This window comes from Cheilinus undulatus, linkage group 2 (assembly GCF_018320785.1).
Source record: "Cheilinus undulatus linkage group 2, ASM1832078v1, whole genome shotgun sequence".
Lineage (NCBI taxonomy): Eukaryota > Metazoa > Chordata > Actinopteri > Labriformes > Labridae > Cheilinus > Cheilinus undulatus.
In genome coordinates, this window is record NC_054866.1 from 44,140,624 (window position 1) to 44,166,013 (window position 25,390).

Consider the following 25,390-nt stretch of genomic DNA (forward strand, 5'->3'; position numbering starts at 1 on the left):
TGATGTTTTTGCGACATGTAGACTGAATACTCACAACTAGAGGAATTATGAAAGGAAAAAATTGTATAGAAAGCTGTTTTAATTTGAGTGTTTTCCACATTATTTTAACCCCTTGTTCTCTTGTACTAGCAGACACACAGAGCTCTGTCTATCCAAATCTCCTTGTGACTTTAAATCTGTTTAAATTTGTGCTTCTTGGGAAAATTTGATATTTAGTTTGTATTGTTATTGGGATTAATAATGCTAAGGAAGTACAGAAGGACGAACATGTACCAGTAAAAACTCATTTTCATATTTATCTCCCAGTTTAATGTCAAAGTAAGACACCGGGGCACCTGGGTGTGACGAAAGCTTTCTTAAACATAATTTCAGAATGCTAGCACAGGAGACCTTGCATTTTGTCTTTTATAAATAAGCTCAAATAAACTTAGATTTTTATGATATGATCTTGTTTTCCCCCTTTTTTGCCAATTTTTGTTAAAGCAAAAAGTTATTTCGATAATACTATAATCAGATTGTACTGGATCGAATCGGACCGAATCGTTCTGTATTTTAATGAATCATCAGTGAATCGAATCGTAGTCTGTGAATCAAGATTTGAATCAAATTGTCCTGGGAAGGAGAGGCTCTCCCCCCTAATAATAAAGCATTGCACTGTAGCAGTGGTCTGTATGCTCTGTAGCAGACTGCAGGCTGTCTAACATGTTCCTGTGTTATCAGGTAACATACAGAAATGAAACGGCATCAATGTGTTATTTTAATAAGAAAACTGTGTATGAGTGCAAAAACAAAAAGCCAGCTGACACCTGAATGATCAGCCGATGCTGTCATCAAAGACAGATGTTGCTTCTTGTGATGTTATGAAGGAAATGTCATCTCATGTCTCCTGTTTCCTTATACTTCACTTGCTTCCTTTCATGCATCTCTTGTGGAAAAGTCTAAATGTATGTGAAGGATGCAGTGAGGGATGCGTGGAGAGACTTGTGATTGTCAGTTTAGTGATGTTTACATACCAGTGCCCACTGATGTATGGACAGTTTTCTGCATTTTTTTATGTGTTTGGGTCATGCCATTTGGGAGGCAAGGAATTGTTTATCACCAAAGTGCAGGTGAGTGGTGTTTAGCTGACATGGGCTAGTTCACATTACTCAATAATATGAGGATCACTGTCAGCTGTCAGTCAGTGTTCTGGTTCTGTAATTTCAGCTAAAAGGCATCCATATCCTGCACAGGTTTACTCAATGTATTATGACGGGATCATTCCTTTTTCTATTAATTGTATTTAACTTTTGTAACCATGAAAATCTTTATAATATTTAGAATCTCCTTTTCAAGGGCATCCTGGCCAACCCAGGCAGCAGCAGCACAGTTAAAGACAAATGATGAGCAGCATGTCAGGAAACATGAAATAAGTTGATATGCAAAAAAAAAATGTTTCCAAAACTAAGCTACAATCATAAAGGGCAGAACTTCTACATCCACATATAGCTGCCTCCAAGTCACTCAATATCCTCTTAAAAGCATCTGGTGAGACCAAGTCATCAGTTTCGGGTCCTCTTGTAATTTGTTCTAAGAAAATGGAGCAGCAAACTGAAACACCTTTATCCCCAGGTCAGTGCTGACCTTTGGAACAGAGCGTAAGAAAAGATCCTGAGACCAATGATGATAGGTTTAGAGCTTCTCTGACTGATGATGGTCAAGGTAGGAAAGAAAAAGACTGACTATAGCCTTGTAAATAATTAAAATGCCAGTGTTTTAGTCTATGTATAGGCAGAGAAGCCCATCCAACACGTTCATACAATAAGCAGTGAGGTTGTCAGCTTTAAAATTAGTGATCAACAGTAAAGCTTAGTGATAAACAGTGTTAAGAGCATGAAGTAACGAGACAAAGTAGAGCTGCACAGTCAATTGAATTTTAATCGAGATCACGATTTTAACCTACCCATGATCAAGGGAACATAATTGTTTACCATTATTTATGTTTAGAAAACACCAAAAGAAAACCCCCACACCAGTGTGTGGCTCAGTCACCTGTCTCTTCTTTGCCTCTCCTTCTACGGATCTATAGTTTTCAGTGCTTTGTTGGCAAAATTCATCACTATGAACACTAAAATAACAGTTTATGGTTATACATCATTAGTCATGTTTCCACTAAAATAGAATATGACTGAAATCAAGCTTTATTTTGTTTATTTCTTGTTTCGTTGTGGTTAAAACAGGCCACGCATTACACGATAATCGTGCCAAATGTGGGGCTGACTGCTCCCCTCTGACCAAAGTCAGCAAAGGCCTGATTATTGGATGGTCCTCAAGATTACCATACCAGATTATCCCGTGGTGTGTTACAAGCAAAATTTTCCCTCTCTGACCTGACTGGAGGTGCTCCGACTTGAGATCGTAAATATTGAACACGTTCAGTATTTACAACCAGAAATCCTGTTGTGTGTGGTGAGCACCGAGTACACCTGAGCACACAAGAACAAACTTGTGACGCGACGTGGAGGAACAGCCAATCAGGAAGCAGGCTGACTGAAGGAAACAATAACACAGCCAGGGCGAAGACAATAAACGGCAGCAATGCTGATTTATGGCAACAAAATCAGTGTTTAACAACGTGTACTGCAAAACATGCCACAGATGAACTGACAAAGGAGGGAGCTGGACTGAAATAGCAACTGCAATGGACATAGCGTGTAGCTAACAGCTACCCAGAGTAACTTCTTTACTCTAAAGTCACATGAATGCATGAGATGTGGTGTTTTGAAAGACAAGACCAGGCTGAAACTCTGGCAGTCTGCAAACAGAATCTGTTAGTGTGTGGAGTGCTCAGTTGATCCTCTTGTTCTACACCACACATTATACACACAAAACAGCAAAACCAGTGAATATAACTAGTGAACATGTGTGGGCTCTCTCACACTGAAAAAAAATGGTTAAGGCTTTAAAATGTTCGTGTATGGCAGGCTTTAGTTACTGCTAAAATGCCCATAAACTAGAAGTTCTTTCGTCTATCAAAATAACAGCAATTTCTGAGCATTGCTGAGAAAATCTCTGAGTTTAATCACCAAAACAGAATTACTTCTAGCAGTCATAGTAAGCTAAAATATTAAGTTCTATCTTATAAAATAATAATAATATAAATTCTTTAAAATCTTATTTTTTGGCATTCCCTGCTTACTTTTTGTATTTGTCAGTACAAATATTGTGTCCTGTCAGTGAGCAGCTGGTGCATTTGTGGGCGAGGTGTCATTTTTGACTAAGTTTAAAGGCAGATATTAGGGGCTCAAATGCAAGAGTAGAATTTTGTGGTTGTGACTTCCAGTGCTTTTACAGCCAACCTCAAGTGGCCACTAGAGGAACTGCAGTTTTACATTTTTTCGGCATTGGTTTCATTATTCAACCATGGGGGTTACTGCTTGGTCCCAAAGGGCTCTGAGGAAGGAACAGGAAATGGGCTTTTCATGCCAGATGCCCATCTATAAAGCATATGGACTGAGAAGTCCAACATTTTACCCATATAAAAAAGGTTTACTCCTCAGGCTTTAATCAAACTCTGCCGAGCAGACAGACCCTGACTGTATGAGAGCACTCAAGTGTCTCATCTTCAAGTCTGACCTCTAAACCAAACTCTGCCCACTTCATACCCATCTCACTGCTCAAACATCCATACAGGAGCAAAAGAACAGCCGGGGGAGGGGAACGTGTGAGGAAGCGGCCAATGTAACCAGATCCTGCTTGTTTGTTTTCATTCCCATGGCCCTGAAATTTAGCAAGTCTAATCTACGAGCTACTGATATGACCTAGAGCGGTGTTCTGCCTCAGCAACCCCCACAGCAGTTAAACTCACCAGAGAAATCCAGCACAAGACACTGTTACACTCCTACATAACTATAACAAGTACAGCATAAAAAAATCAATAGATAATTTCATGTAGTAGCATCTTATTTCCATCTTTCCTGTCATGTCTGACCCAGGAATGAGCTCTTCAGGAGGAGGCATGAAATCAATATTTTTATGCCCACTATTCAGAAAAAAATGAGAAAATTAACAGGTGGATAACAAAGAAATACGATAAGAATGATACTTCTCGGGCAGAAAAATAAATAACCCTATAGGATCAAGTTTTCACTGTAGAAGAAGAAACCTGTCTGCCATTCTGACGGCTGTGATGTGACGTTACTTTGTGTGCAGGCATACAAGAGTGACCCTGAGGAAAAATACCAACAGGCATCCACACAAGCTCACAAGCTTTGTACAGATGCAAAAATTCACTTTAAAACTGAAGATAGCATCACATTAAGAGCTTAGGCTTGAATCCTACAGTCTGCGGTGGAATCGGCAGAATTGAAGTTAATTAGCAAACTTTACGAGCTGAAGACAGACAATATGATGCGTTCAGGTAACCTCAGTAAATTAGACGATTGTATTATATATGTTGTGTATTCAAATGCCACATAAAAACAAGAAACTAAATACATACAAATAAATACAGTTGTGAATATGAAGAATGTGTTTATATTTGAGGGATATAAAATAGATGTGACCGACTGAATTATAGCTTTTTAACTCAAACGCTACTCTGCTAAAACCCCTGAGTGGTCCATCCAAACGGGATTATTATAATTTTTCTTGCTATTTTGTTCACTTTACATTGTTGATATATTATTTTGTTATGAGAGCATCCTAGGATGGAAATAAATTAAAATACAAGACCTATAAGGAGTGTTCATGTGATTTTACTTATTCATTGTTGTGTGAAATTAATTAATGCAAAAATAATCTTGATAATCGTAAAATCGCAATTATTTCTCTGGCAATAATCACACCAAGAAAATCTGTAATCATGACATCCCTACTGCTGACCAGTGTGAGCATATCGGCTTAACGTCTGGAGCAAGACTGATTCAAGCTAACACAAGATGATGCACTTTAATTATGCAAAGATGTTTTAAATTTTAGAGTGGGTGTCTTTGAAAGCATTTTCTCATAAATTGCTTAATCAATATTGTTAGTGTCAGCATTTTAATGTTAGTTTTCAATGCATTTTGTCTGGATTTCTCCTTACTATAAAATAGTAATGCAGTTATTGGTTTTTATCTTTGCAATGCCATAACTCCTGTCTGCACAACAAATTCACATTTTTATGCACTAATGAACATACCTTGAACAATAAATTACATTTGGATCAATACCCCAATATGAATATCTGCAAGAAAAACATGAGTTTATCACAACAAATCAATATCCAACATTTCCGAGATGATATTGATTTGTCATTGAGAAGCTGGCACGTCATGTTGTTATGTCGTTTGTAAAAATTATAGCTTCACTACTAGGCTTAAGCTCTCGACTGTGTAGCCTGTCAGTGAACAGTGAGCTAAATTCCCATTTTCTAAAACAAAATGTTTTTATTTTGGGGCTTTTTATGCCTTCACTGGCAAGGGAGGACAGTGGACAGAACCGCAAAAAGAGGTTAGAGTGAGGAAGAGACATGCGGGAGAGGGACTGCAGGCTGGACCCCAACCCTCGTACACTGGGCACGACCCACCTGAGTACAGTCTAATAGGAGGAAAAGCTTGTCCTCCATAAAAACATTCTGACACAGCAATCAGAAAATGAGCTTATGCAGCTCTGCTCTGCTTAGATATGTAGATAACTGAGCTTTGTAGCTCAGTGTATGTATGTAGCTAACATAGCTTAAGCTAAGCTCTCAAAGCAGCTATGCACACTCCATTGCTATGTTATCTAGTGAGCTACATTTGCTTAAGCTCACAATGCTACATTGTTTTATGTAGTCTGTAGAACATAGTTATGTTAGCTGTAGCTACAGGCAAAACAGGCCACCGAACCATATGGCTGCGCTCCTTTTGCTCCTCAGGGTCTTTAAACGGCGGGTCCGTTATTTGTATGCATTTTTTTCTGATTTGTGATCCAAAAAAAACCCATCACACACTCAAACCCTGTTGCAGGGGTCTGTCGCATTTTTATTCGCCTTCACTGTGAAAATTTGTAAAATGTGGCAAACTGTTTTCATACTGCAAGCCTGTGCCTCTGTCAAGCTGTGCCTGACATAAAGCTTTTTTTCCAGCACCCACTCCTGCGTCATTTGGCTGTGCCAAGTTGGAGAGATGGAAAGCCACTTTTTAATTCAGTCTCTGTTCTGACCTGTGAGTAGGCTACAAACATGCCTTTATTTGTTATAGATCAATGGTTGAGAGAGGGAGAGAGAGAGAGAGAGAGAGAGAGAGAGAGAGAGAGAGAGAGAGGAGGTGGGCATGCAAGCGAGGAGCATCAGCAAGCACTGCTCTGATTAGTCAATCACTTGTCTAAATGACTTGGACTGATAGGAAAATTTGCATTGAAATTGTTCCGATAAAAGTAATGATGAATGAAAATTTTGGTGTCAAGTGTTCAAACATGATTCATGCTCAAACAGACAGAAAAAACTGACTCAATGTGCAAAGGCACAGTCAACTAGACAGAAATAGGGTGAACTTTCTTAAATACACAGCCCCTGTCTGATATGACAAAGAGAAAAACAAATGCACAATATATCTTATTGGAGATCAGCAGTGTTTGTGGAGTGTTCTTTATCTATGATTTTTCCAGTTAGCGCATTTTTTGGACTAAAAGAAGCTGCTAGTTTTGTTTGTGGGACCTTTACCTTTAACTGGAGACCAGGATTAACAAGATTAACAGGATATTTTCTGATTTTGGGACTTCTATATGATGCAGGAAGCATTCTGGACACACCATGAGATTAATTTTCTCTGTTTTTTTCCTTACACTAAAGGGCTAGTTTCTGTTGCTGCGCATCTGTGAGCTGTTATTGCTGGACTTTGTCAGAATCTTGAGATTTTCCTCTTTCTAACAGTCATAACATGACCAAGTTTACACAATTTTTCACACTTTTAATGAGTGTGACGACCTTAAAATTCCCAACAGCCAGAGTACAGGCTGGAGAAAGGATTATGTTATTTAAATCTTCACAGGGTCCCATGAAGTCCGGGACCCCGTGCGACTGCCAGCCTTTGCTTAATGGTGAAGTCTGCCTCTGCCTGTCCTCTAGGAGGATCACTAAAGTGTATTATTCTAATACTAAATGTCTATGTTTAGGCCTACATTTCCCCCTTCATGTATCTGGAATAACCTCTTCTATATCAAAATAAACAGTAACTTACAAAATATAAAAGAATAGTGCTGTTTTTTCCAGTATCACTTAGCTCTACTCTGGACTGGCTCTTTCTCATTCAAACAAAGAGCACTGACTCGGATCTGCAGAGCCACCCTGATTAAGTCACCTAAAAAACCTTCTTTGTTTTGATCCAGGCAGGACGTGTATAAACTGGTGCGCTCTTAATGATACCCTCGAAGAACACCAGGTGTTTGTTGCTTTGCCCATGTGGTGATCAAACTCCCACCCTTACCCCCCCTCCGGATATGTTTGTGCAATCGGAGAGGAATATGAGCGATTTAAATTGCAAAGACATCCAGGGAAGGGGGAGCCATGCAGGCAAAAGGCTTTGAAGCCCAACACGTGGTGGCAGAGGACATAGATGTGGATAGATATATACCCCACAGCACACAAGTCTCTGACACAAACTAATGCCAGCGCCCCTGAGTAATCAGCTGGCAGGGAATGGATAGAGCCGGAGCACTTCCCTACACTCTGTGGTGCGCAAAACACACATGAACCCACCACTTGGGAGATTTCCTCATCTGATTGCTTTGTTCGCGCTCATGAATAAATCAGATGCAGGAAGAGAATATTCTGATGCAGATTCCTCTGTGGTGGAATCTCTAACTGGCAAGCCTAGTGCTGCTGTTAAAAGCACTTTGATGCCAGCTGTAGAATGGGTGAGTTTGCTAATTGATAATGTAATATCACAGGGTAGAAAACTATAAGACAAACTGTAGGCAGCTATTGCTCTGCTCACCATTCTTAAGAAAAAGATGGAAGACAGGAAGAGGAGTATTTGGAGGCTTGCCATACATCCCCAGTTAGACACCAGCCCTAACGAGCCCCAGACCAATCATCCCCGCACCTCTAATCAACATGGTAACAGATGTAAGCATCAAGAGAGGTCCAATGAGCCCATGTTTTTTTTTATGTAGAATAAAAAGAACCCACAGATATCACACACTTTACTCCATAGTTCCTCATTTCTATCCAACACCTTGGAGATATAAAAACAGTAATGGCTCATGATGTGTCACATGCAGTATATTTCAGAACATGTACATTTTAAATGAAGCGCTGAGCAGTGACATGAAAGGCAACCTATGTCTACGGGCTCATTAGGAGACTGCTAATTGCAGCAGGGCTTCAGAATGGCGATTAAATAGCAGTCGACGGTTTATTTTGATGCTCCACCACACATGAGCTGGTCTCACATCCGCAGGGGAGAAAACAAGGCTCCAGCATGAGTTCAGTTACTTTGCAGCGAAGCCAAAAGATGTTTCCCTCTTTACCTGAAATCCTACTTCCCGAGGAGACATCACAGACAGCGAGAAGTCGGCCAATTAACACGAAATAATTACAAACATCTGCTTCTGAGGAGTTGAAAAACAAATACCCCGACTTTTAAATAAGTCATGTCTAGTGTGTGCATGTGAGAGGCAAACTGCAGGGCTTTAGTCTGGAAAATGATCATTTATTAGTGCCTCTGTTCAATCTGACACATGATGTAAGAAATCTGAAGTTAGAAAAATGAAAGTACAAAACTCACACTGCTCTGGTGACGGTCATATCTTCTTTGAAAGTCTGGGCAAAGCTGCAGGAGAATAAAACTGATATCTTCATAGGCTAACCTTCAAAGGCTTTTTTATTATCGAGGTGTTAAAAAGGTTTTGACAAGCTCTGCATGAATATGGCTCCATACTGAATCCTATAGGGATGCCTTAGGCTTCTCACTGTCAAAAAAGATCAACCTAAACCTCTCTCTGCACCTAACCAGAGAGATAACGAGAGGAAAAAGACAAGCTGAATCATCGGGGAAGTTTGGAAATCTTTGTTTAGTTGACACATCAGAGACTTGTTTGTTTTGGACCACGTCAGCGGTCAGCGGTGCCTTGACTACAGCTGTGACTAAGGAGCTGAAATACCCTTATTATATCTGAAGTAACAGGAAGTTACCTCATACTAACACTCAGTATGTTTACATGCAGTTAAGTCAGGCTATGATTATAGCTCAGTTAGGAGACTTAACTAGACTTCTGCCCTTCCCTGTTTATAAGCACCAGGGCAGAGTTGATTTATTGATGGAGGCATGCCCTCAATATGCCCTCTTTTAGCCAAAAGCCAAAAAGTTTCAAAAGTGTATTATCAGTATAGACAGTTCAGTCAGGACCACTTGGTCAAAAAGGGACTGTTCTGGGATCCCTTCCACAAGCCCATGTGAAAAGCATCGAGCAGGGACAGCACACGTTCATGTCTTTCCTGTGCCTACAAGGAAAGCCTCAGGCAGGGAGAGAAGCAGCTATAATGCCAGAGCAGAGCAGGCATCAACGCCAACAGAATGACAGTGATTAAGTCAGATATAGTTGAGAGGAGGAGCTGGGGTGGAGGACGGCTGCAAAAGCAGCTTGCAGAAGAAGCAGGAAAGCACAGCCAGGCTCAAGCAGTTTAAACATGGTAGCATGAGAGCAGTTAACCAATAGCATGCCCAGAGTGAATCAGCTGTCCGCCAGCTGATGAGGGCTTGGGGGAGATCAGCTGATCTCAATCATATGTCAGCGCACAACTCTGTGGCCCTCCTGAACTAATGCTGTGCTCAATATGTATAAAAAATTAGGCCAATATTTATAACTGATATTTTGGCTGTAAAATTCTGCCTATATAAGCTGTAAATATTGGTGGTATGAACAAGTAAGTGGAGAAATAAGAATGGAGCTTCAGACGGGACCAACAGACCTACATCGGCTGAAGTATTTTTCTTTATTCATCACCATTTCTCAAAATTTAAAGTGTGTTTTAAGAGGTGAAATTTGATTAATGGTTCAACCTCAAACTTTACATTGTGGATTTTAAGGACTGGCCTTCTGGGTCATAACTACATCTAAATATCAGTATCGTAATGCTTGGATATCAGCATCTCAATATCAACAAAAAACAACAACAACAATATCCTACAACCCTATTAACAGTAATAGCAGGTGGCAGATAACACAACTTCTGCTATGCCTTGCATTTGTGTTTGTCAACTTCTGGGTCAAAATTCAGTGCATATACTGGAGAATACTTAAAGCGCCTAGTCCAGATAGGGTCAGAATTTATGGTGGACTTGTGCAACAATAAAGCACTCTTCACACACGTTATCTAGATGTAGGGGTGCGTGGTATATGCAGTAGATGGTATAAATGATATAAATTTGGCCTACGGTAGAGATTTGGACTCTACCGACCAATCGCATTAACGCTTGTTAATGACGTCATCATATCTGCCTTAGTGTGAGTTAGCAGGTAAAAACACATGTTTTTTCCTCTCAAAGTCTGACGGCTGTACCGCAACTAAGTCAGTGCGCCATCTCTGTCAGCCTGCCTGGGGCTGTAACACAAGCTAAGTGCTGCTTTGGCTGGTCGCAGAGGCCAGCGCTGCAGCTCTTCCTCTTACAACGGCATAAACACCCGTTTAAAAGTCTATTTTAACTTATGACTTTCCAAATTCAGAATGGACAGACAACTATCCAGATTGACTGGTTGCTCTGATGATTGGTTTTACTTTTTTGCATCCACCACAGTAGCACAGTACAGCTTAAACAGTACAGTTGAAAATGTGGCTTAACTAAACAGTCAAAAAATAATATGTAGATGTGCTGGAGTCACCAAGGGTGCCTATCAAGACAGTTTGGGAGATTGTGCACCCTTTTCTTACCATAAATTGACAACCATAATTGACAACACCACCACCACCAGGGGGCTCTAAACCCAGACAGTAGTATGATAAGACTAGTACAAACCAGTGCTGCCCAGCTACACCCATCTCTGCTGTTTACTTCTTGTTTTGAACGAATTTTCCAACTTTTTTTTTAATACATTTATCATGATGAGGGAGAAATGCACATAAAACTGCACTTCTACATTCATGCTGGAGGAGGCCGCAGAATGCGCATGCGCCTCAGTGACGCTTCCAGCACACATGCACACTGGGACCATCTCTGGCATGAATGCACTTTTAAGTACATTTATCCCTGATAATGACAAATTCATAAATGACACAGTTTTCTGTTTGGTAAAAATACATTTTGAGGTATCTTTTTATTGAACAGAGTTCTCATTGTTCAAAACAACACGAAGTACAGAGAAGGAGGCCACAGATGTGGGTGGTCTTGAGCAGGACATGTCTTAACTTGCTGGAAATGAAGAGTGTGCGAGGTCTCCAAGTTACAGAGGTGAGTTGTGGCAGCCATCATGGCAAGACATGTCCTGTTACAATTCGTAATATTAAAAATTTTATGAAATTGGTTTGAAATAAAAGTCTCAAATATACAAAGCAAAGTTACATTACAAACCAGTGTGAACGCTTGCACTGATTGGCTGCAGGTTTGGGAACTAAATGTGTCTGTGTGCAAAGGCTTTAAGTCAGACTAACACAATAAATTAACTTTTTCTAACTTCATGTTAAAGTACTGACTGAGCTTATCTCCTCTTTGCACATGCTAATACTTAGAGGGGTGACATGAAAGATTTTTTTGTTTTGTTATGAAGTTGATGTCAGTGTCTCCTCAACTGATCACCATGTTTCTAGCTTCAAGGAATAAATATTTTATCAGTTAGCAAACTTTTACTGTTAGAAACCCTTCTGTTTATCTATAAAGAGCATTCTCGGCTTCATCACTCCCACAGACAGCGAGGTTTGACAATGAAGGTTCACCACAGAGAGGGATGTCATGACATAAACAGTCTGTGCCACCTCACAGCTCTAGAGAAAAAAAGAAAGAAAATACAAACTACAACCCATTATGTCAGTTTATCCTTCAAAATGACTCTATACAATCATTGTTCAATTGCAGTGCACAGCAGACTGTCAGCTAGATAGAAGGTTAGAGTAGAGCTGTCTTTTACAATATGTAAAACTCCATAAAATAAGGAAATTTGTGAGTAGTACAAACTAAGTGTACAATAAGAAAACTTTGCATTGAGACCTCCTTTAGAAACAAAATCTGTTTTGAAGATTATGTGACAGGTTGTAAAAGTCAAAGTGATGGGAGAGTCTGTGTTGTTTTATTTAATAGATTATATTTTTTTCACAGAACATAACAAAAAATATGCAACTCGCCTGAGGTACCACACTGTCAGACATTCTCCATCAAATAAATATGTTTGATGTGTCTGTTTCATGTAGGCTAATTTCATACATATTGCTTTTACAAACAGCAAAAAGCATATACTTTCTCAGTGGCTGGCTGCTGCCTTCAAACAGGTATAGACCAACCTCTCAAAGTCTACTTTGACTGCCCTGTGAATTGTGGCGATGAGGAGAAAAAGTAATTACTTTCTGAAAGATTCTTTAATGGTGTTTCTGCTTTATTGAGTAGGGCACGGTGAGAAGTGATGGGAAAGACATGAGAATAATGGAAAGAAATTTACTGAATGTGCATCACCTGCATTGCATGCATTTTGTTGTTTTTGCAGACAGCCTAAAGTTGGAGTCTGGGCCCATTTGCAGTGCTTTCAGCTCAATAAACTGACAATCTGTTGAACCATTATGCAACATGATTTGCATCCCTACACTACATCCTTTGCTTATGTGATTGTCTGTGTTTTTAGTGCTTGGACTTTAATGCTTGGGACCGACAACCCAGGGCCCCAGTGGAGTAAGGGACCCTTAATGGGCTTGAAATTAAGAAAGCAAGCAAGCTAGAAAGAAAGCGAAACCATGTGGATTTTGTTAGGATTTGTTGCTCGCTAAGTCATACTGTCATAGATCATGCATACTTGGCAGAATAAACTGACGTGATTCTTTTAGATGTTTCATAACTTTTTTGATACTTTAAGTGATTTAAATGCTAAAAAGATGCCCTTATATTGAAGTTAAATTCGAACTTTTATGGATTTTTTTTAAGGGTCTGACGCAAAGTTCATGATCAACCTAACAGCCTGATAGACTGTTTTAAAGATCATGGCCTGGGATATATCTCACATGTGAAAGCAAAAATGGGGCACACTCCAAAAAATGAACTTCTTAAGGTGCCTTGCCTATATAAAATGCCTAAAAGGACATTTTGGAGTGCCGACTTCTTAGTTTCAATATAACTTTCATCCATTTGAGGAACAGCCCATAGACGATGTTTGGGAAAGGCAGAATTGAGGGTTGAATTTGTTGTAGTCCAAATCAGAGCGACCAAACATATGATGTAATGTACATAACATAATAAAGTACTTAAGTTCACCACTCTGTCAGGACAGTATTAAAAGAGTCTCTGAGCACAAATACCTAGGTATTTGGTTTGATCAAAAACTCACTTTCAAATTTCACATTGACTCTCTGATGAGCAAATTAAGATAAAAAATGTTATTTCTCTACAGGAACAAAACTAACTTCCCACTTCGCAGTAGGAAATGCATCACAGAGGCCATCTTTTGTATTTATTTTAGATTATAGTGATGTTTTTAATCTGCCTCCATTGTTAAACCCCTGTATTCCATTTATCACTCAGTCCATAGAGTCATCACAGGTGATGATTACTCCTCTCTCACCATTGAATTTTACATGAAAAATTAGGTTGGGGTCCTCTAACTATAAAGCGTGACAGGCACTGGTTCTGAATCATCTAAAACCCTAATAGGTAAAATGTCATCATATATAACATCTCTGTTAAATCAGTGTCATAATCAATACTCAACACCGTCTAGTAACCTGCTGATCCTAAAGTTCCACAGGCAAACACTTTGGAAGAACTGCTTTTAGCTTTCACCTGGAACCCTTTACAACATTCCAACCATAGACATGTAACATACGTAGACACCTTATTGGCTGTGTTTTCCCGCTGCCGCTATACGTCAACTGTCCGCCATATTGCTAGAGGAAGGACTGTTCCATAAAACGATCCAAGTATATGGGGGATGAAGGGTTCTGTTATTGTTTGAAATGTTATTCCACACGATCTTGTCAGCCCCACGCAGCACAGGAGCAATGCATCTTAACCAGGAACACCTCTAGCAAGAGGTGAGCGGAGTTGACGTACAGCCCACTGGCCAATGAGGCGTCTACGTATATAATGTCTATGATTCCAACTGTCACTTTCTTCACAGGCCAATCAGAGTAAGACAAATTGACTTTGTGCGCATGCGCTACTCTGGAGCTGACAGGTTACCTGCCAGAGATTGCTGAGCTCCTCTGTGAAAACGATTGATGCCAAGGCTGGGCAGGAGATGTGCAAGAACGGCTTTTATGCCAAGACAAGCCCTGGGTATGGCTCTTTGCCCTTGTTTTAATAAGAAATGTTGTCCAAGTCTGATTATACAGCTGCTTATAGCAACATCCCAGCTAATAGCTACTGCAGCAGCAGATGGTGAATACACCCACAAAACCAAACAGGTTTGTATGCACATTTTAGGCATACAAACCTGTATGCCTAAAATTAACATAAATTCTACAATTGTGGCAACACATTTGTGTGTGTCATATACTGTATTAGTCCAGTTTCATCTAGTGGCTTTATTTATGTGCCATTACAGTTCTAGACAGTTCCATAAACATACTTCATCAGCTGAGGATCTGTTTGGACATCATCAGCAAGATGTAGTTATTAAAAAAGAAGGCACTTTTCTGCTGAAATAAAGCCGTTTACTGTTTACTCCCTGCTGATTTCTGTCACCAGCTCATCCTTTCTGCCACTCAGACAGCAGCTGATGGCAGAGACTCCCACTACCTGTCACATCACATGCATACCCCTTCACCCACCAAGTGAGGATACGGGTGCCTGGGGAAAAAGTTGACCACTAGACTGGACCACTAGTGGAAACTCAGCTTGAGACACTCTGGATATCCAAATCTATACTCAAAAATAATACAAAAAGTTGAGTAAATGGTTGGTTTTGCAAAGCTTTAATTTCTGAAGTTAAGACAGCTCAAAGCATCAAAAGAAGAGTCTTTCAGTCATATCCTTTAAGTGTAACTATACCCACGTCTTTTAACCACAACTTCCCAAAGTGAATTAGAATATAAAAATATACTGTACATGTTTTAATGATGGAAAAGTCGCCCACAGCTGGTGTATATATCCTTAATTGATGCCCTTTACCCCACACCGTGCTGGTTAGCATATTTTGGGATTTCATAGCATGAAAGCAAATGTCATTCCTGCCTCTGGAGACAAAAACCAGCCAAGAACTGTGTGAGTGATGTCCCCACACTCTTTGTAGGCTAAGGACAGCTCAAATTATCAGTGGCCATCTGACTCCCATCTGGGCCTGTTAGCACTAATTCTACCCAGTCAGCTAGTGGGGGACCCCTACAGTGGCCCTAATGCTGAAGGAAACATAATATCGAAATTTCAGAGCAGGACTGCCACCCACCAGTTTAACACCCCCTGGTATTTTCTTGACAAAGTGTCCCAGAGGTCTGTTTAAATTTCAAGCCTTGAAAAAAATCTGACAGGCAACCAAAACTCAGGGAAATAAAATAGTGTTGAACCAGCTTTAGGCAGTTTACCTCCAATGGTTCAAGAAAATCAACACTGCAGCCCTTAAAGCAGCAGGTTTGTAGAGTTCAGACTAAAAGTTCATGTGTAAGTTTAAGCATTTATGAAGAAAAATATAAAAGCTGGAGCAAACAGCAGAGATGCATCGAAACCAGAGCTGTTTCCATTCCCTTTTTCACTTTTGAAAACATTATTCTTCGCCTGGGAAGTCAACAACTTCAGCTTACAAGAAATGCATCTAAAAGTGAGAAGAAGTGTGACGATATTTTCACTTCTACATCTGGGTTTGGCAGCCAGCACATCTGCTGAGAGCGTGTTCCAGTGAGAAAACATGACATTTTTAATACTCATGGCTTTTCTCAAAGTTTATTTGCTTTCAGAGTTTTATTCCAAAACATTTGGTTCAGCCTTGTGTGAAGCAGACTGTGCCTAATATGTCCTGCAATCAATCTGCTGCTGTTTTATGACCGTGGAAGTGTTGTACTTGTGCCTAGGAAGCTGATACACTGGTACGTAACCTCAGTGGGATTACTCGCAGCATACCCAAATAAGGCAAGAGCTCCCTGTTTGACCATCTGACGTTCTCAGACATGTAGCGCAGGAACTGGAAGGGTCAGAGAGCCTTGCAGATCTCTCCCAGATTCTCGGAAGAGTGGAAAGTTGCTCAGCCACTCGTGATGTCTGCCTTTTATCTCACTCTAGTTGGGCTAATGTTTAGCGGGGGGGGGATGGGCCGCAGGAGGAGAGAGCCATTAGGAGGAAGTGGTCGGAGGATATGAGAGTGGTGGGAGTAACGGGGGCTGTGGCTTTTAAGAAACCATTTTATAAACATAGAGAGTCAGTGCAATAACACTGAGCAATGAGATGGGAGGCAGAGAGGGAGAGAGATGGCGGCGAAATGTGCCATTTCATTACAGTAGATACTTTGAGACATGGAGCGACAATGGTTATTTAGTCTGGACGGTAAAAAGGAGAATGATTGATGTTCACACATGAACACTGAGAGGAAAAGTAGTTCCTTTACATTGCAGCCTGGCATGAAGAAGACACCAAATAGAGCACTGTAAAATGACTCCTTCTGCTGTCAAGTCATGTAAAATAAATCACAGTGAGAGCGAGAGTGACTATAATGTCCCGCACAGTGGTTAGAGCTATGTAAAGATGTGCAAATGATTCACTCAGCGAAGAGGAGAGTTTGCAGTGGACTAAGAAACTCAGTGGGAGATCTGTGTAAAGGCTTGAGTTCTCACAGCCCGATCATGTGTGATCTCACCACGGGGATGACCACAAACAAGCTGCTCCACTTTCATTTTATGCCTTAGCGTTGGCCAGGAATGAAAGCATGGCTTGTAGCAACAAGCCCACACTGCTCTTTGCAGTCGACGTGGACTTCAACAACATAGCCGCTGTAGCATCAGGATGCCTTGGAGCTACACTCTGCAGAGCCCCCACTGATTTCAATCCTCTATATCAAAAAGGTTATGGAGGAATGCATTAAATGTAACAGGATTACAGTAATCTGATTACATAAATGGTGAATGCTATGTATTTGATACTTTAAAGATAGAGTAATCACATTATTGAGCACTAAAAAACTTGATCCAGAAGACTCATCTACAGGAGTGTGATTAGTGTTGACGAGCGACTTCATTACAGCCTTAATTTGCATTTATGAGTGATGTGAGAGGCCCTACTGCTGTTTTGACTTCGTTCTTTTTAACTTCTACATTCTCCACCTTATGAAGCTTTAAATCTGATTGGGGTGCACCTTTCAGTTCTCCAACCCCCCTCCAGCTTTTAAAACAGCACAGTAGTAGATTTGTATGCAACCACAGTTATTTTTGGAAGTACCTGAGCAAAGCTGTGTTTGTGAGCTTGTATATTTCTTTGAAATTCTCTTATGAGTGTGTGTGGACCCTGTTCATGCTGAGAGTGGGAAGGAGAACTAGAGTCTGACTTATTAAACTATACAGGCTGCTTTTTCCCTCACAGATAGGTAAAATAATACAACTTTAAAGGAATATTTCGATATTTTTGAAGTTAGGTTGTTTGAGGTGATAGTAGTGGGCAATGGTGGTGTTTCGTTTGAGGAAGCCTGCAGACCTTAACAGCTGTTCAGATGCGCTGAGGTGGGAGAGCACCGGTAACTGGTAGCCAAAGCTTGCATTGCAAAATAGTGCCAAACACAGAGGCTTTCTGGGTGAAAAATAAAATGCTTCAAAAACGTTTGATATAGTGTACAGTTTTGCCAGCATTTTTTGGCCTACTTTTTACCTTAACCCTTAGAGCTCGTGCAGTGGTTCTCAACTGGTCAAGCCTCGGAACCCACCATCGACTTCCAAGTGAAAAACGGCGACCCAAATTTCTTATCTTTGTTGACCAATCAGGTTAATCTAATGAAAAATATCTCAGTTTGAACCTCAAAAATGTAAAACATGTCACAAATCAAAGATGAGAGGCAAAAAAAAGCTTGTTTTGAAAAAGTTTTGTTCATATTTTTGATGCAATTTTATTTCCTGAAACACATTTGCAACCCACTGAAAAGGGTTCCACGACCCACTTTTGGATCCTGACCCACCAATTGAGAACCACTGTTTTAGTGAGCCTTGAATTTGGCTGACTTTCCAGGGTCTTTAACCCTTTACCTCCTGAGGCTTAAAATGGTGATTTGGACATATTTTGTTATTATGGCTGTAAAATAGTCAGGAAATGCCCTAAATCTGCAAGCTTTAGTCCCTTTTCCCAGGAGTACTTGAACTTGACTTTTCAACATCTGGTTAATGATTATTGCACATTATATGGAATTGTCAGCAGTTTAAAAGAAGATAAACAAGAAAAGCTGATTTGTTTTTCATGGCTTTTATGAGAAGAAATGTTGTTATTGCTCATGAAGTTTTGATTGGACATTTGAAATGTGAACCTATACATGTTTAGAACAATCACCAGTCATTTTTTGAGTCTAGGACTCTGGGTGTGCAAAAGAGAACTATACAGATGCTCTTCATATATCTCAGTTTAGAAGATGCATCCTCCAAATCCCTGTCCTCCTCTATGAACCGTAGCAGCTGTTTTACCGTTCTTGATGGTCTTCCCGACATTTAAATGTGTGTAATAAAACACAGACACGCAATGTCACTATCTAACGCTATTTTTAGAAAACAAAATGCCACTCTCGCTCGCTCTCTTTTTACTCGCTTTCTTCAGCGTTGGAATTTTTTAAACTGAGCAAACTTTTGAGGATTTACGGTGTTGAGAATCCATGTAGCTGTTTTTCCAAACTTCTGGTGTATTGTTATGAATGCCCATGTTATATGGTTGCGAGTACCGTAATAAACCATATATGTGCACATGCCCATAATTCTCAGCTTTCCAACACCGCTGGAATTTTTCAAATTGGACAAACTTTGACAGAGTTATGGTAATAATACTCCGGACATATAAAACACATCACCGGCGCTGGCTCTGTAGGTAAAGGCTTAAAGATTAAATCCACGGCACTAACTTGGATACTGAACATCTTTTTATCCATTTATTAACCTTTAAATAATGACTCAAATTCCCAAAAATGAAAAGATGTGAATATCTTAAAGACTTTTTTGTCAGTGAATTATGATTTTTTAATTCTTTAGTCCCAAAGAGATTGGAGAACAAGTTTGTGCAAAAAAACTCTTAGTCATTAATGTTACTGTGTTTAATACACGAGTTTTAATTTCCAATTAGTTTTCTATTTTGTATGTGTAGCCCCTTAACTTTTTTCAAATTCAAGTGACATTACTGCAACACACATATCCTTAAAGCCCAGGTTCTTCTGAAGAAAGGGATGTGTAGAGCTTGACTGTGCACCACAGGGTTGATGTTTTACAAGCTTTTTAAGACAAAAAGTCCAGACAAGACACAATGGTTAAAAAATAGCTGAGAGCTCTAATTAAACTCACTAAATTACAAGGAAAAATTGAACCCATCTTCAATGCTTTATAGGCTAGCTTCTGATTGCAAACAGATGTGGATGTTCACGTCTGCTACAGCCTGGTGAATATGGCTCTCTGTTTGTCATTTTCCTGTCTTTTTTGATTGACTTGTTAATATGCAAACCAAAAGGAGAACCAAGCTATGCTGTGTGGCACTAAAAACAGCAACATACCGTACATACAATGCATATTTTTATATTAACTAATTGCCCAAAACCAAAATAACTTTCCTAACACTGCTGCATTGCTAACAGTTTCACATGGTGGTGCATGTGTTGTTTATGATATTTCAGGAACCAGAAGACAGATCTCTATAGAGTAAATTGTGATTTGAAGTTACATTTTCGTTCATCTATAGAGGAGTACCTGGCATTTATATCCCTCCCTGAACAATTTTAATCCAGGTGCAAAGCTCAGTCTTTATTCAGAGCTTTCACACTAAAAATCCACACTGCTAAATCCATAATGTGTTGAATATTTATTATGTTTTTTGCAATGATAAAGTTAGTAGTGTTGCTAACATTGTTTCACTGACACCTGACGTAAACAAAGGCCAATCACGATGTGCAAATTTTGTCTTTTATTGTTTTCTGTGTGGTAGCAACCAATCAGGGCCAGCTAAAGATCAACAAGGGTCAAGACAATTTCTGCCAGTTTGAAAGGTAAGAAAAAATAGTCTACTGAAACCTGACACACCAGATAGATTTGTTTCACACACCCATCTGGTAAACCTCTCATAGACAGCGTTTGGGAAAGGGCAGAGCCTTTGAAAAAAAACTCAGAGGCTGATTGGATGAATGTTCTGTGTGTCACATCTTTACCGGCCAATCAGAGCAACTAAACAAGTGATGTCGTAGCCTCGACTTTTGTTGTGTTGTTAAGTTCTGATAAAACAGGCGCTTTCACAGCATCCACGCTAATGTCTTCCACCATATCTGCACCAGTCTCTTGTTGCTGCTTGCTTATGTCACGACTCCGCCACGCCCGAAAGTGCTGCCCCTCATCACTGATTAGTCCTGTCACTTTCTAACCGGGCCCAAATGGTTCAGATGGGAGCTTTGCAAGATGGATTCGCCAGTGAGACACACGGAAACAGGCGTATCCATCTGCCTTGCAAGGAAAAGTCTACTATTATTTTAGGCCCAAATAAGGAAAGCTGATGTTTACGCTCCAGAAATGGGATTCATGTAAATTTTACACAATGGAATACCACATGCAGCAAAATTTGAATTGGTTTTACAGAGAGATGCGATAGTTTCTGTTTCTTATTTGTTAGCAAGTTAATTTTTTGTCCTGATACACAAGACCTGTAGGCACTGAACGCAGATGTGAAGTTTATTGTTGGTCTGGGTGCGATATGCATGAAGCTCTGTGAAATTCAATTCCCGTTTTGTTCTTACTTGGACTTTTTGGTGAAATAACTTTTAATAAATTCATCTGACATTCTTGCGGTACACGTATTCTGGTAGTCCAGGTTGTCCTGAAAAAATAGATGTCTAACATTATTGTGCTTAACTGGGTTGGGATTGTACAGGCGTTTTTGCATAAAAAATACAAGCGGAATAAAAATAGCAGAAACTGGCTCAGGGCTCCAAGGGTTAAACTGAATACTGTGCTGAATACAGGACTCCATTTGGTTATGCTTTTAAAAACTAAAATGTCATTTGTGAAATATATTTCATAATCAGATATGTCTGAAAAAAAAAAAACCCTCATAAAACTGTGATCCATGGATAGATTAAGTTTTATATGCCGCCATCTTCAACCAAATCTGCACAAGTAACACCAAAAGAAGTGCTGCCCTTGTCAACTCACACATCTTAATATCTTTTTAATATCACATTTGCAAACTGACAGCTTTGTTTATCCGCCCTATCCGTCTGATTAAGTCACTTGTCTCGGCAGTGTCACGTTCTGCTTTTAATTAATGATTTACATACCGTAGGGGAGATGAAGGGGGTGAGGAGGAAAGGCAAGGATGTCAGAAAACATGAAATACCCTCTGCCGTTCGATTGCTAATTGCGTGTGTAGGTGGTCTCCTACCTTCGCTGCACCAATTTGCTCCTTCCGAAATTTTTCCAGGGGAGTAATCAGCACGTCATCTGCATTCTGAATCTGAAAGAAGAATAAAGAAAAATACAGAGAAGGGGAGGAGATGTCAGACTGAAAGGTGTGATGTGACCTATTGTAACCTCCTGAATAATTCAAAAGCCACTATCAGAGGAAGAAAATATCACAAAAACTTTTAATCTACTCGTCATTCAGCTCCATTACAATGGTCTTGCTTTACAAATGTGCTGGGGAGAGTGTGACACACAGGAAATTATAGCGCTGAGAATTATCCAGCCCAAGTCAAATACATATGCATTGAGCCCAAACACAAGAGGAGGATAGAGCAATCACATTCATTAGTATCTCTTAAGCCTGTGACAATGAACAACGTGTGACTGTGAGGTACTAAAATGAGCACGGCAGAGATAAGAGATAGAGCACTCGACAATGGCTCAGCTAGATAGAGAAAACGAAGCCTTTTTATTGGAGCTGTGAAGCGCCAGCATTGTCAAATCTCACTGAAATATGACACAGCACAGCAGATGAAGGAGCTTTACAGCTGCAGCCTGCGATGCATTTAAATGTTTGAGCTATGTCATTACGGTGACCTCTCCTGTGTCACGACTGAAGAAAAGGTCCCTCTCATGGGGACTCTGCCGTCTCTCTCCAGACAGAAACAGATCAGGTGAGATGTATCGTGCCAATTACAGCTCACCATCCAGTGTTTCAGAAAGGTGACATTAGAGGTGGCTCTGAATTTCCTGTGGATGGGCGTCCATCAGATGACATCAGAGCGGTGGGGGCGTCACAGATGACACGGCTCTTACGCTGATTTAAGGTGTTGTTCCGTGTGTGATGAACTGAAGGCCGAGCTCTATCATACATCTATGATAGCAACACTAATTTAGAGGTGTGGGCTCAGATGGACTATCAGCTCCACAGCTACAGCTCCGTGAGCGCACACCGTCTCAGGATGGTGTTTTTGTTTTGAACCATTAATCACAGAGTATTTTCATTGTCCCAAAATAACCCTGTCAGCTCCATCACCCAACCAGAACGAGTGACTTCAGATGAAAGCTGCAATCTCTCTGCGCCTGAGATGTTTCTTTATCCTTTTTCATGCAGTGCTGGGAGATGTGAGCCCACTGAGTGTATTTGTAGCTTTGTTATAATAATGCACTTTAATTACACAGTGATATTTGTGGTCCTTCTGATGTAGACGGATGGTTCACACGGGAAACCATAATCTTGTTCAGTTATTATTGTGATTACCCTGTATTATAATTCCAAATATTTGCTGACTAATAATGTGTCTGCACTGTTTCCTTCATAATAAATATCTTTGTTTAGTCCACTGGGAGAAGCAAACTCTGCATGTGTATTCAAGACAGAGTTATATATATAAATTTATTTCTTAACAACAATTTCCCTATATTATGAGCAATATTTTAGTATGGTTCAATCAAATGTATTATTTTCTTCACTGTCCTTAATGTGTTTATAAGCCTACTCAAAAGTATTAGACAATAACCCCAAAAAGTCTTGGCCAGGGCACTCTTGTAAATGTCATTATTGATCTCACTGATGTTTTTCTGGTTAAATACATTTGAATTAAAAAAAATAAAATAATAGAAAAATTCTTTCAATACAGCATAATGTATTTCTTCACCTCTAACTTTATGCATAAAACTTAACATATATATTTTTTATTGCATTTGATACAGTACTTGTTTTTGGTAACTGATAATCCACTTGAGGGCATTTTTATCATCTAATCAGATTGTATTAAGAAGTTTTTTTTTAAGTCATTTATGATCGTATTGATTAGAGAGCGGTATCATTAAAGTATGTATTAATATGATACAAGAGGCTTTAAGGGGTTAATTACGAATAAGAAAATAAAAAATCAATAAAACACACCTTTTATTCCAGGTTTCTCAAAGGCCCTCCACTTACAGTCGGCCTAGGTAATCAGTGCCCACATTTTACGGTCAATATACGCTGATATTCACGGCCAAAATATTGGATGTAAATATCAGCAGAAATCTTTCAATACCACTGTCAGGCTGATAATATCATGCATCCCTCATGAAAATACTGATTAAACTAACCAAAAAGTACAAGTACGACAAAAAGCAACTCAATTAGAGTAACTTTAGTTAATGTAATTAGTTACTTTCCACCCCTGTGTGTATGCTAGCAATGGACAATGAGGCTTTTTCTGTTCTAGGTGTTGTGATTTTTCTATGAAGTATCTTTGACAATTAAGGTCTGATCAATCATTTGACTAATGGCTAAAAAAATCGATAATGCACCCTTAATTATTGTCCTCCAGCAGGTGTTAAATAGAGCAGAGATCTTCACTGTGAACCCTTTAATGATGCACATGATCACACTCTGATTGCTCTACACAGATACAATTTTAGAAAAGCTCATCAAATTTATACAAGTGGCAATCTCCAATGTTGAAAAATGAAGCCAGTGCAGAAACAACAACAAACTTATTCCTTGAGTGTCCACTTGCAGCGTTCTTATGGTAGTAAACATGCACATCCTTGTGTCTGAATAGGCCATGTCTCAGGCTTTCCTTGTAAGCAGGAACATGAGCTGTTCCTGCTTGATGCTCTCCACATTGGCTTGTGGAGAGGCATGGGGATCCCAGAATAGCCACATTTGGTATTTTATGGAGCTAAGTTGGAATTTTATTCAATCAGAACATCCCCAATCCATATTACAATAGCATCAATACAGATGGGGCTGCATGGTGAATCAGTTAACACTGCTGCCTCGCAGCAAGAAGGTTCCTGTTGTAATCCCTGTCAGTCAGGACTTTTCTGCGTGTGGTTTGCATGTTTATGCGTGGGTTCTCTCCAGGTACTTCAGCTTCCACCCACAGACCAAAGACATGCTTGTTAGGTTAATTCATGACTCTAACTGTCTGTAGGTGTGAGAGTGGCTTTATGCTTTTCTGTATACGTTATAAATCAGCCCTGTTAATGACTAGCAACCAGTGTGCTGTGCGTCTCAACCAGTGACAGATGCATAAATATGGACACATTTAACTGTATTATAATGCTAAAACAGTGTTGTTTACAATCCCCCTTATACTCTTAAAATCCCAAGAGATTTGAACGTTTTCCAGGCTGAACCCTCCTTTCTATTGAGATGAGTTTGATCAATCTGAGTAGCCAACAAACATTTATCATAAAAGCATTTTAATGCACTATCTTTACCCTTCAGCAATCATTAGCTTGTTATAAATATGGATGTACTGTATGCAGAAACCCCCTCACACAGAATCCTATCCTATATTGTATTACATGCTGAGTCTGAATGGGATTTTAGAGCATTACAAAAGCATATGGAGGACAGCACTTCAGTAAGATAAACCAAGGCAATTCAGTTAAAAGTGACACTCCATTAGGAGGGTAGAGGACGTTTGGCGGTCATCAAATCTAGCCGTTCTAATCCTCCAGTCATATCCAAGTCATCCTGTTATCTACTGTGTCAACAGCCAGAATTATACTACTCTGCCAATGTGATAAAGCCATTTCCTCGCTCTTATTTCTCAGGCTTTTAGTGGAATTGAGACTACAAGATCTCCTATGCTTTAAATGTAAATTTCTAATACCATTAGGATTTTTCTTTTTCACTTTAATAGACAGGACAATTAAATATACAGCACTGTAAGCTGGTTGGATTACAGTCTATTATTTTGTATTAAT

At 39.7% G+C, this 25,390-nt stretch overlaps 1 protein-coding gene across 4 annotated transcripts in view; it reads right to left on the minus strand.

Moving 5' to 3' along the window:
* LOC121519818 (rho GTPase-activating protein 42) overlaps nt 1-25,390 on the minus strand; it is a 154,282-nt gene that overhangs the window by 44,257 nt on the left and 84,635 nt on the right. For all 4 annotated transcript variants that reach the window (XM_041802841.1, XM_041802824.1, XM_041802833.1 and 1 more), the window contains exon 4: nt 21,657-21,728. In XM_041802841.1, the coding sequence (XP_041658775.1) occupies nt 21,657-21,728 (72 nt within the window). The remainder of the gene's footprint in view (nt 1-21,656; nt 21,729-25,390) is intronic.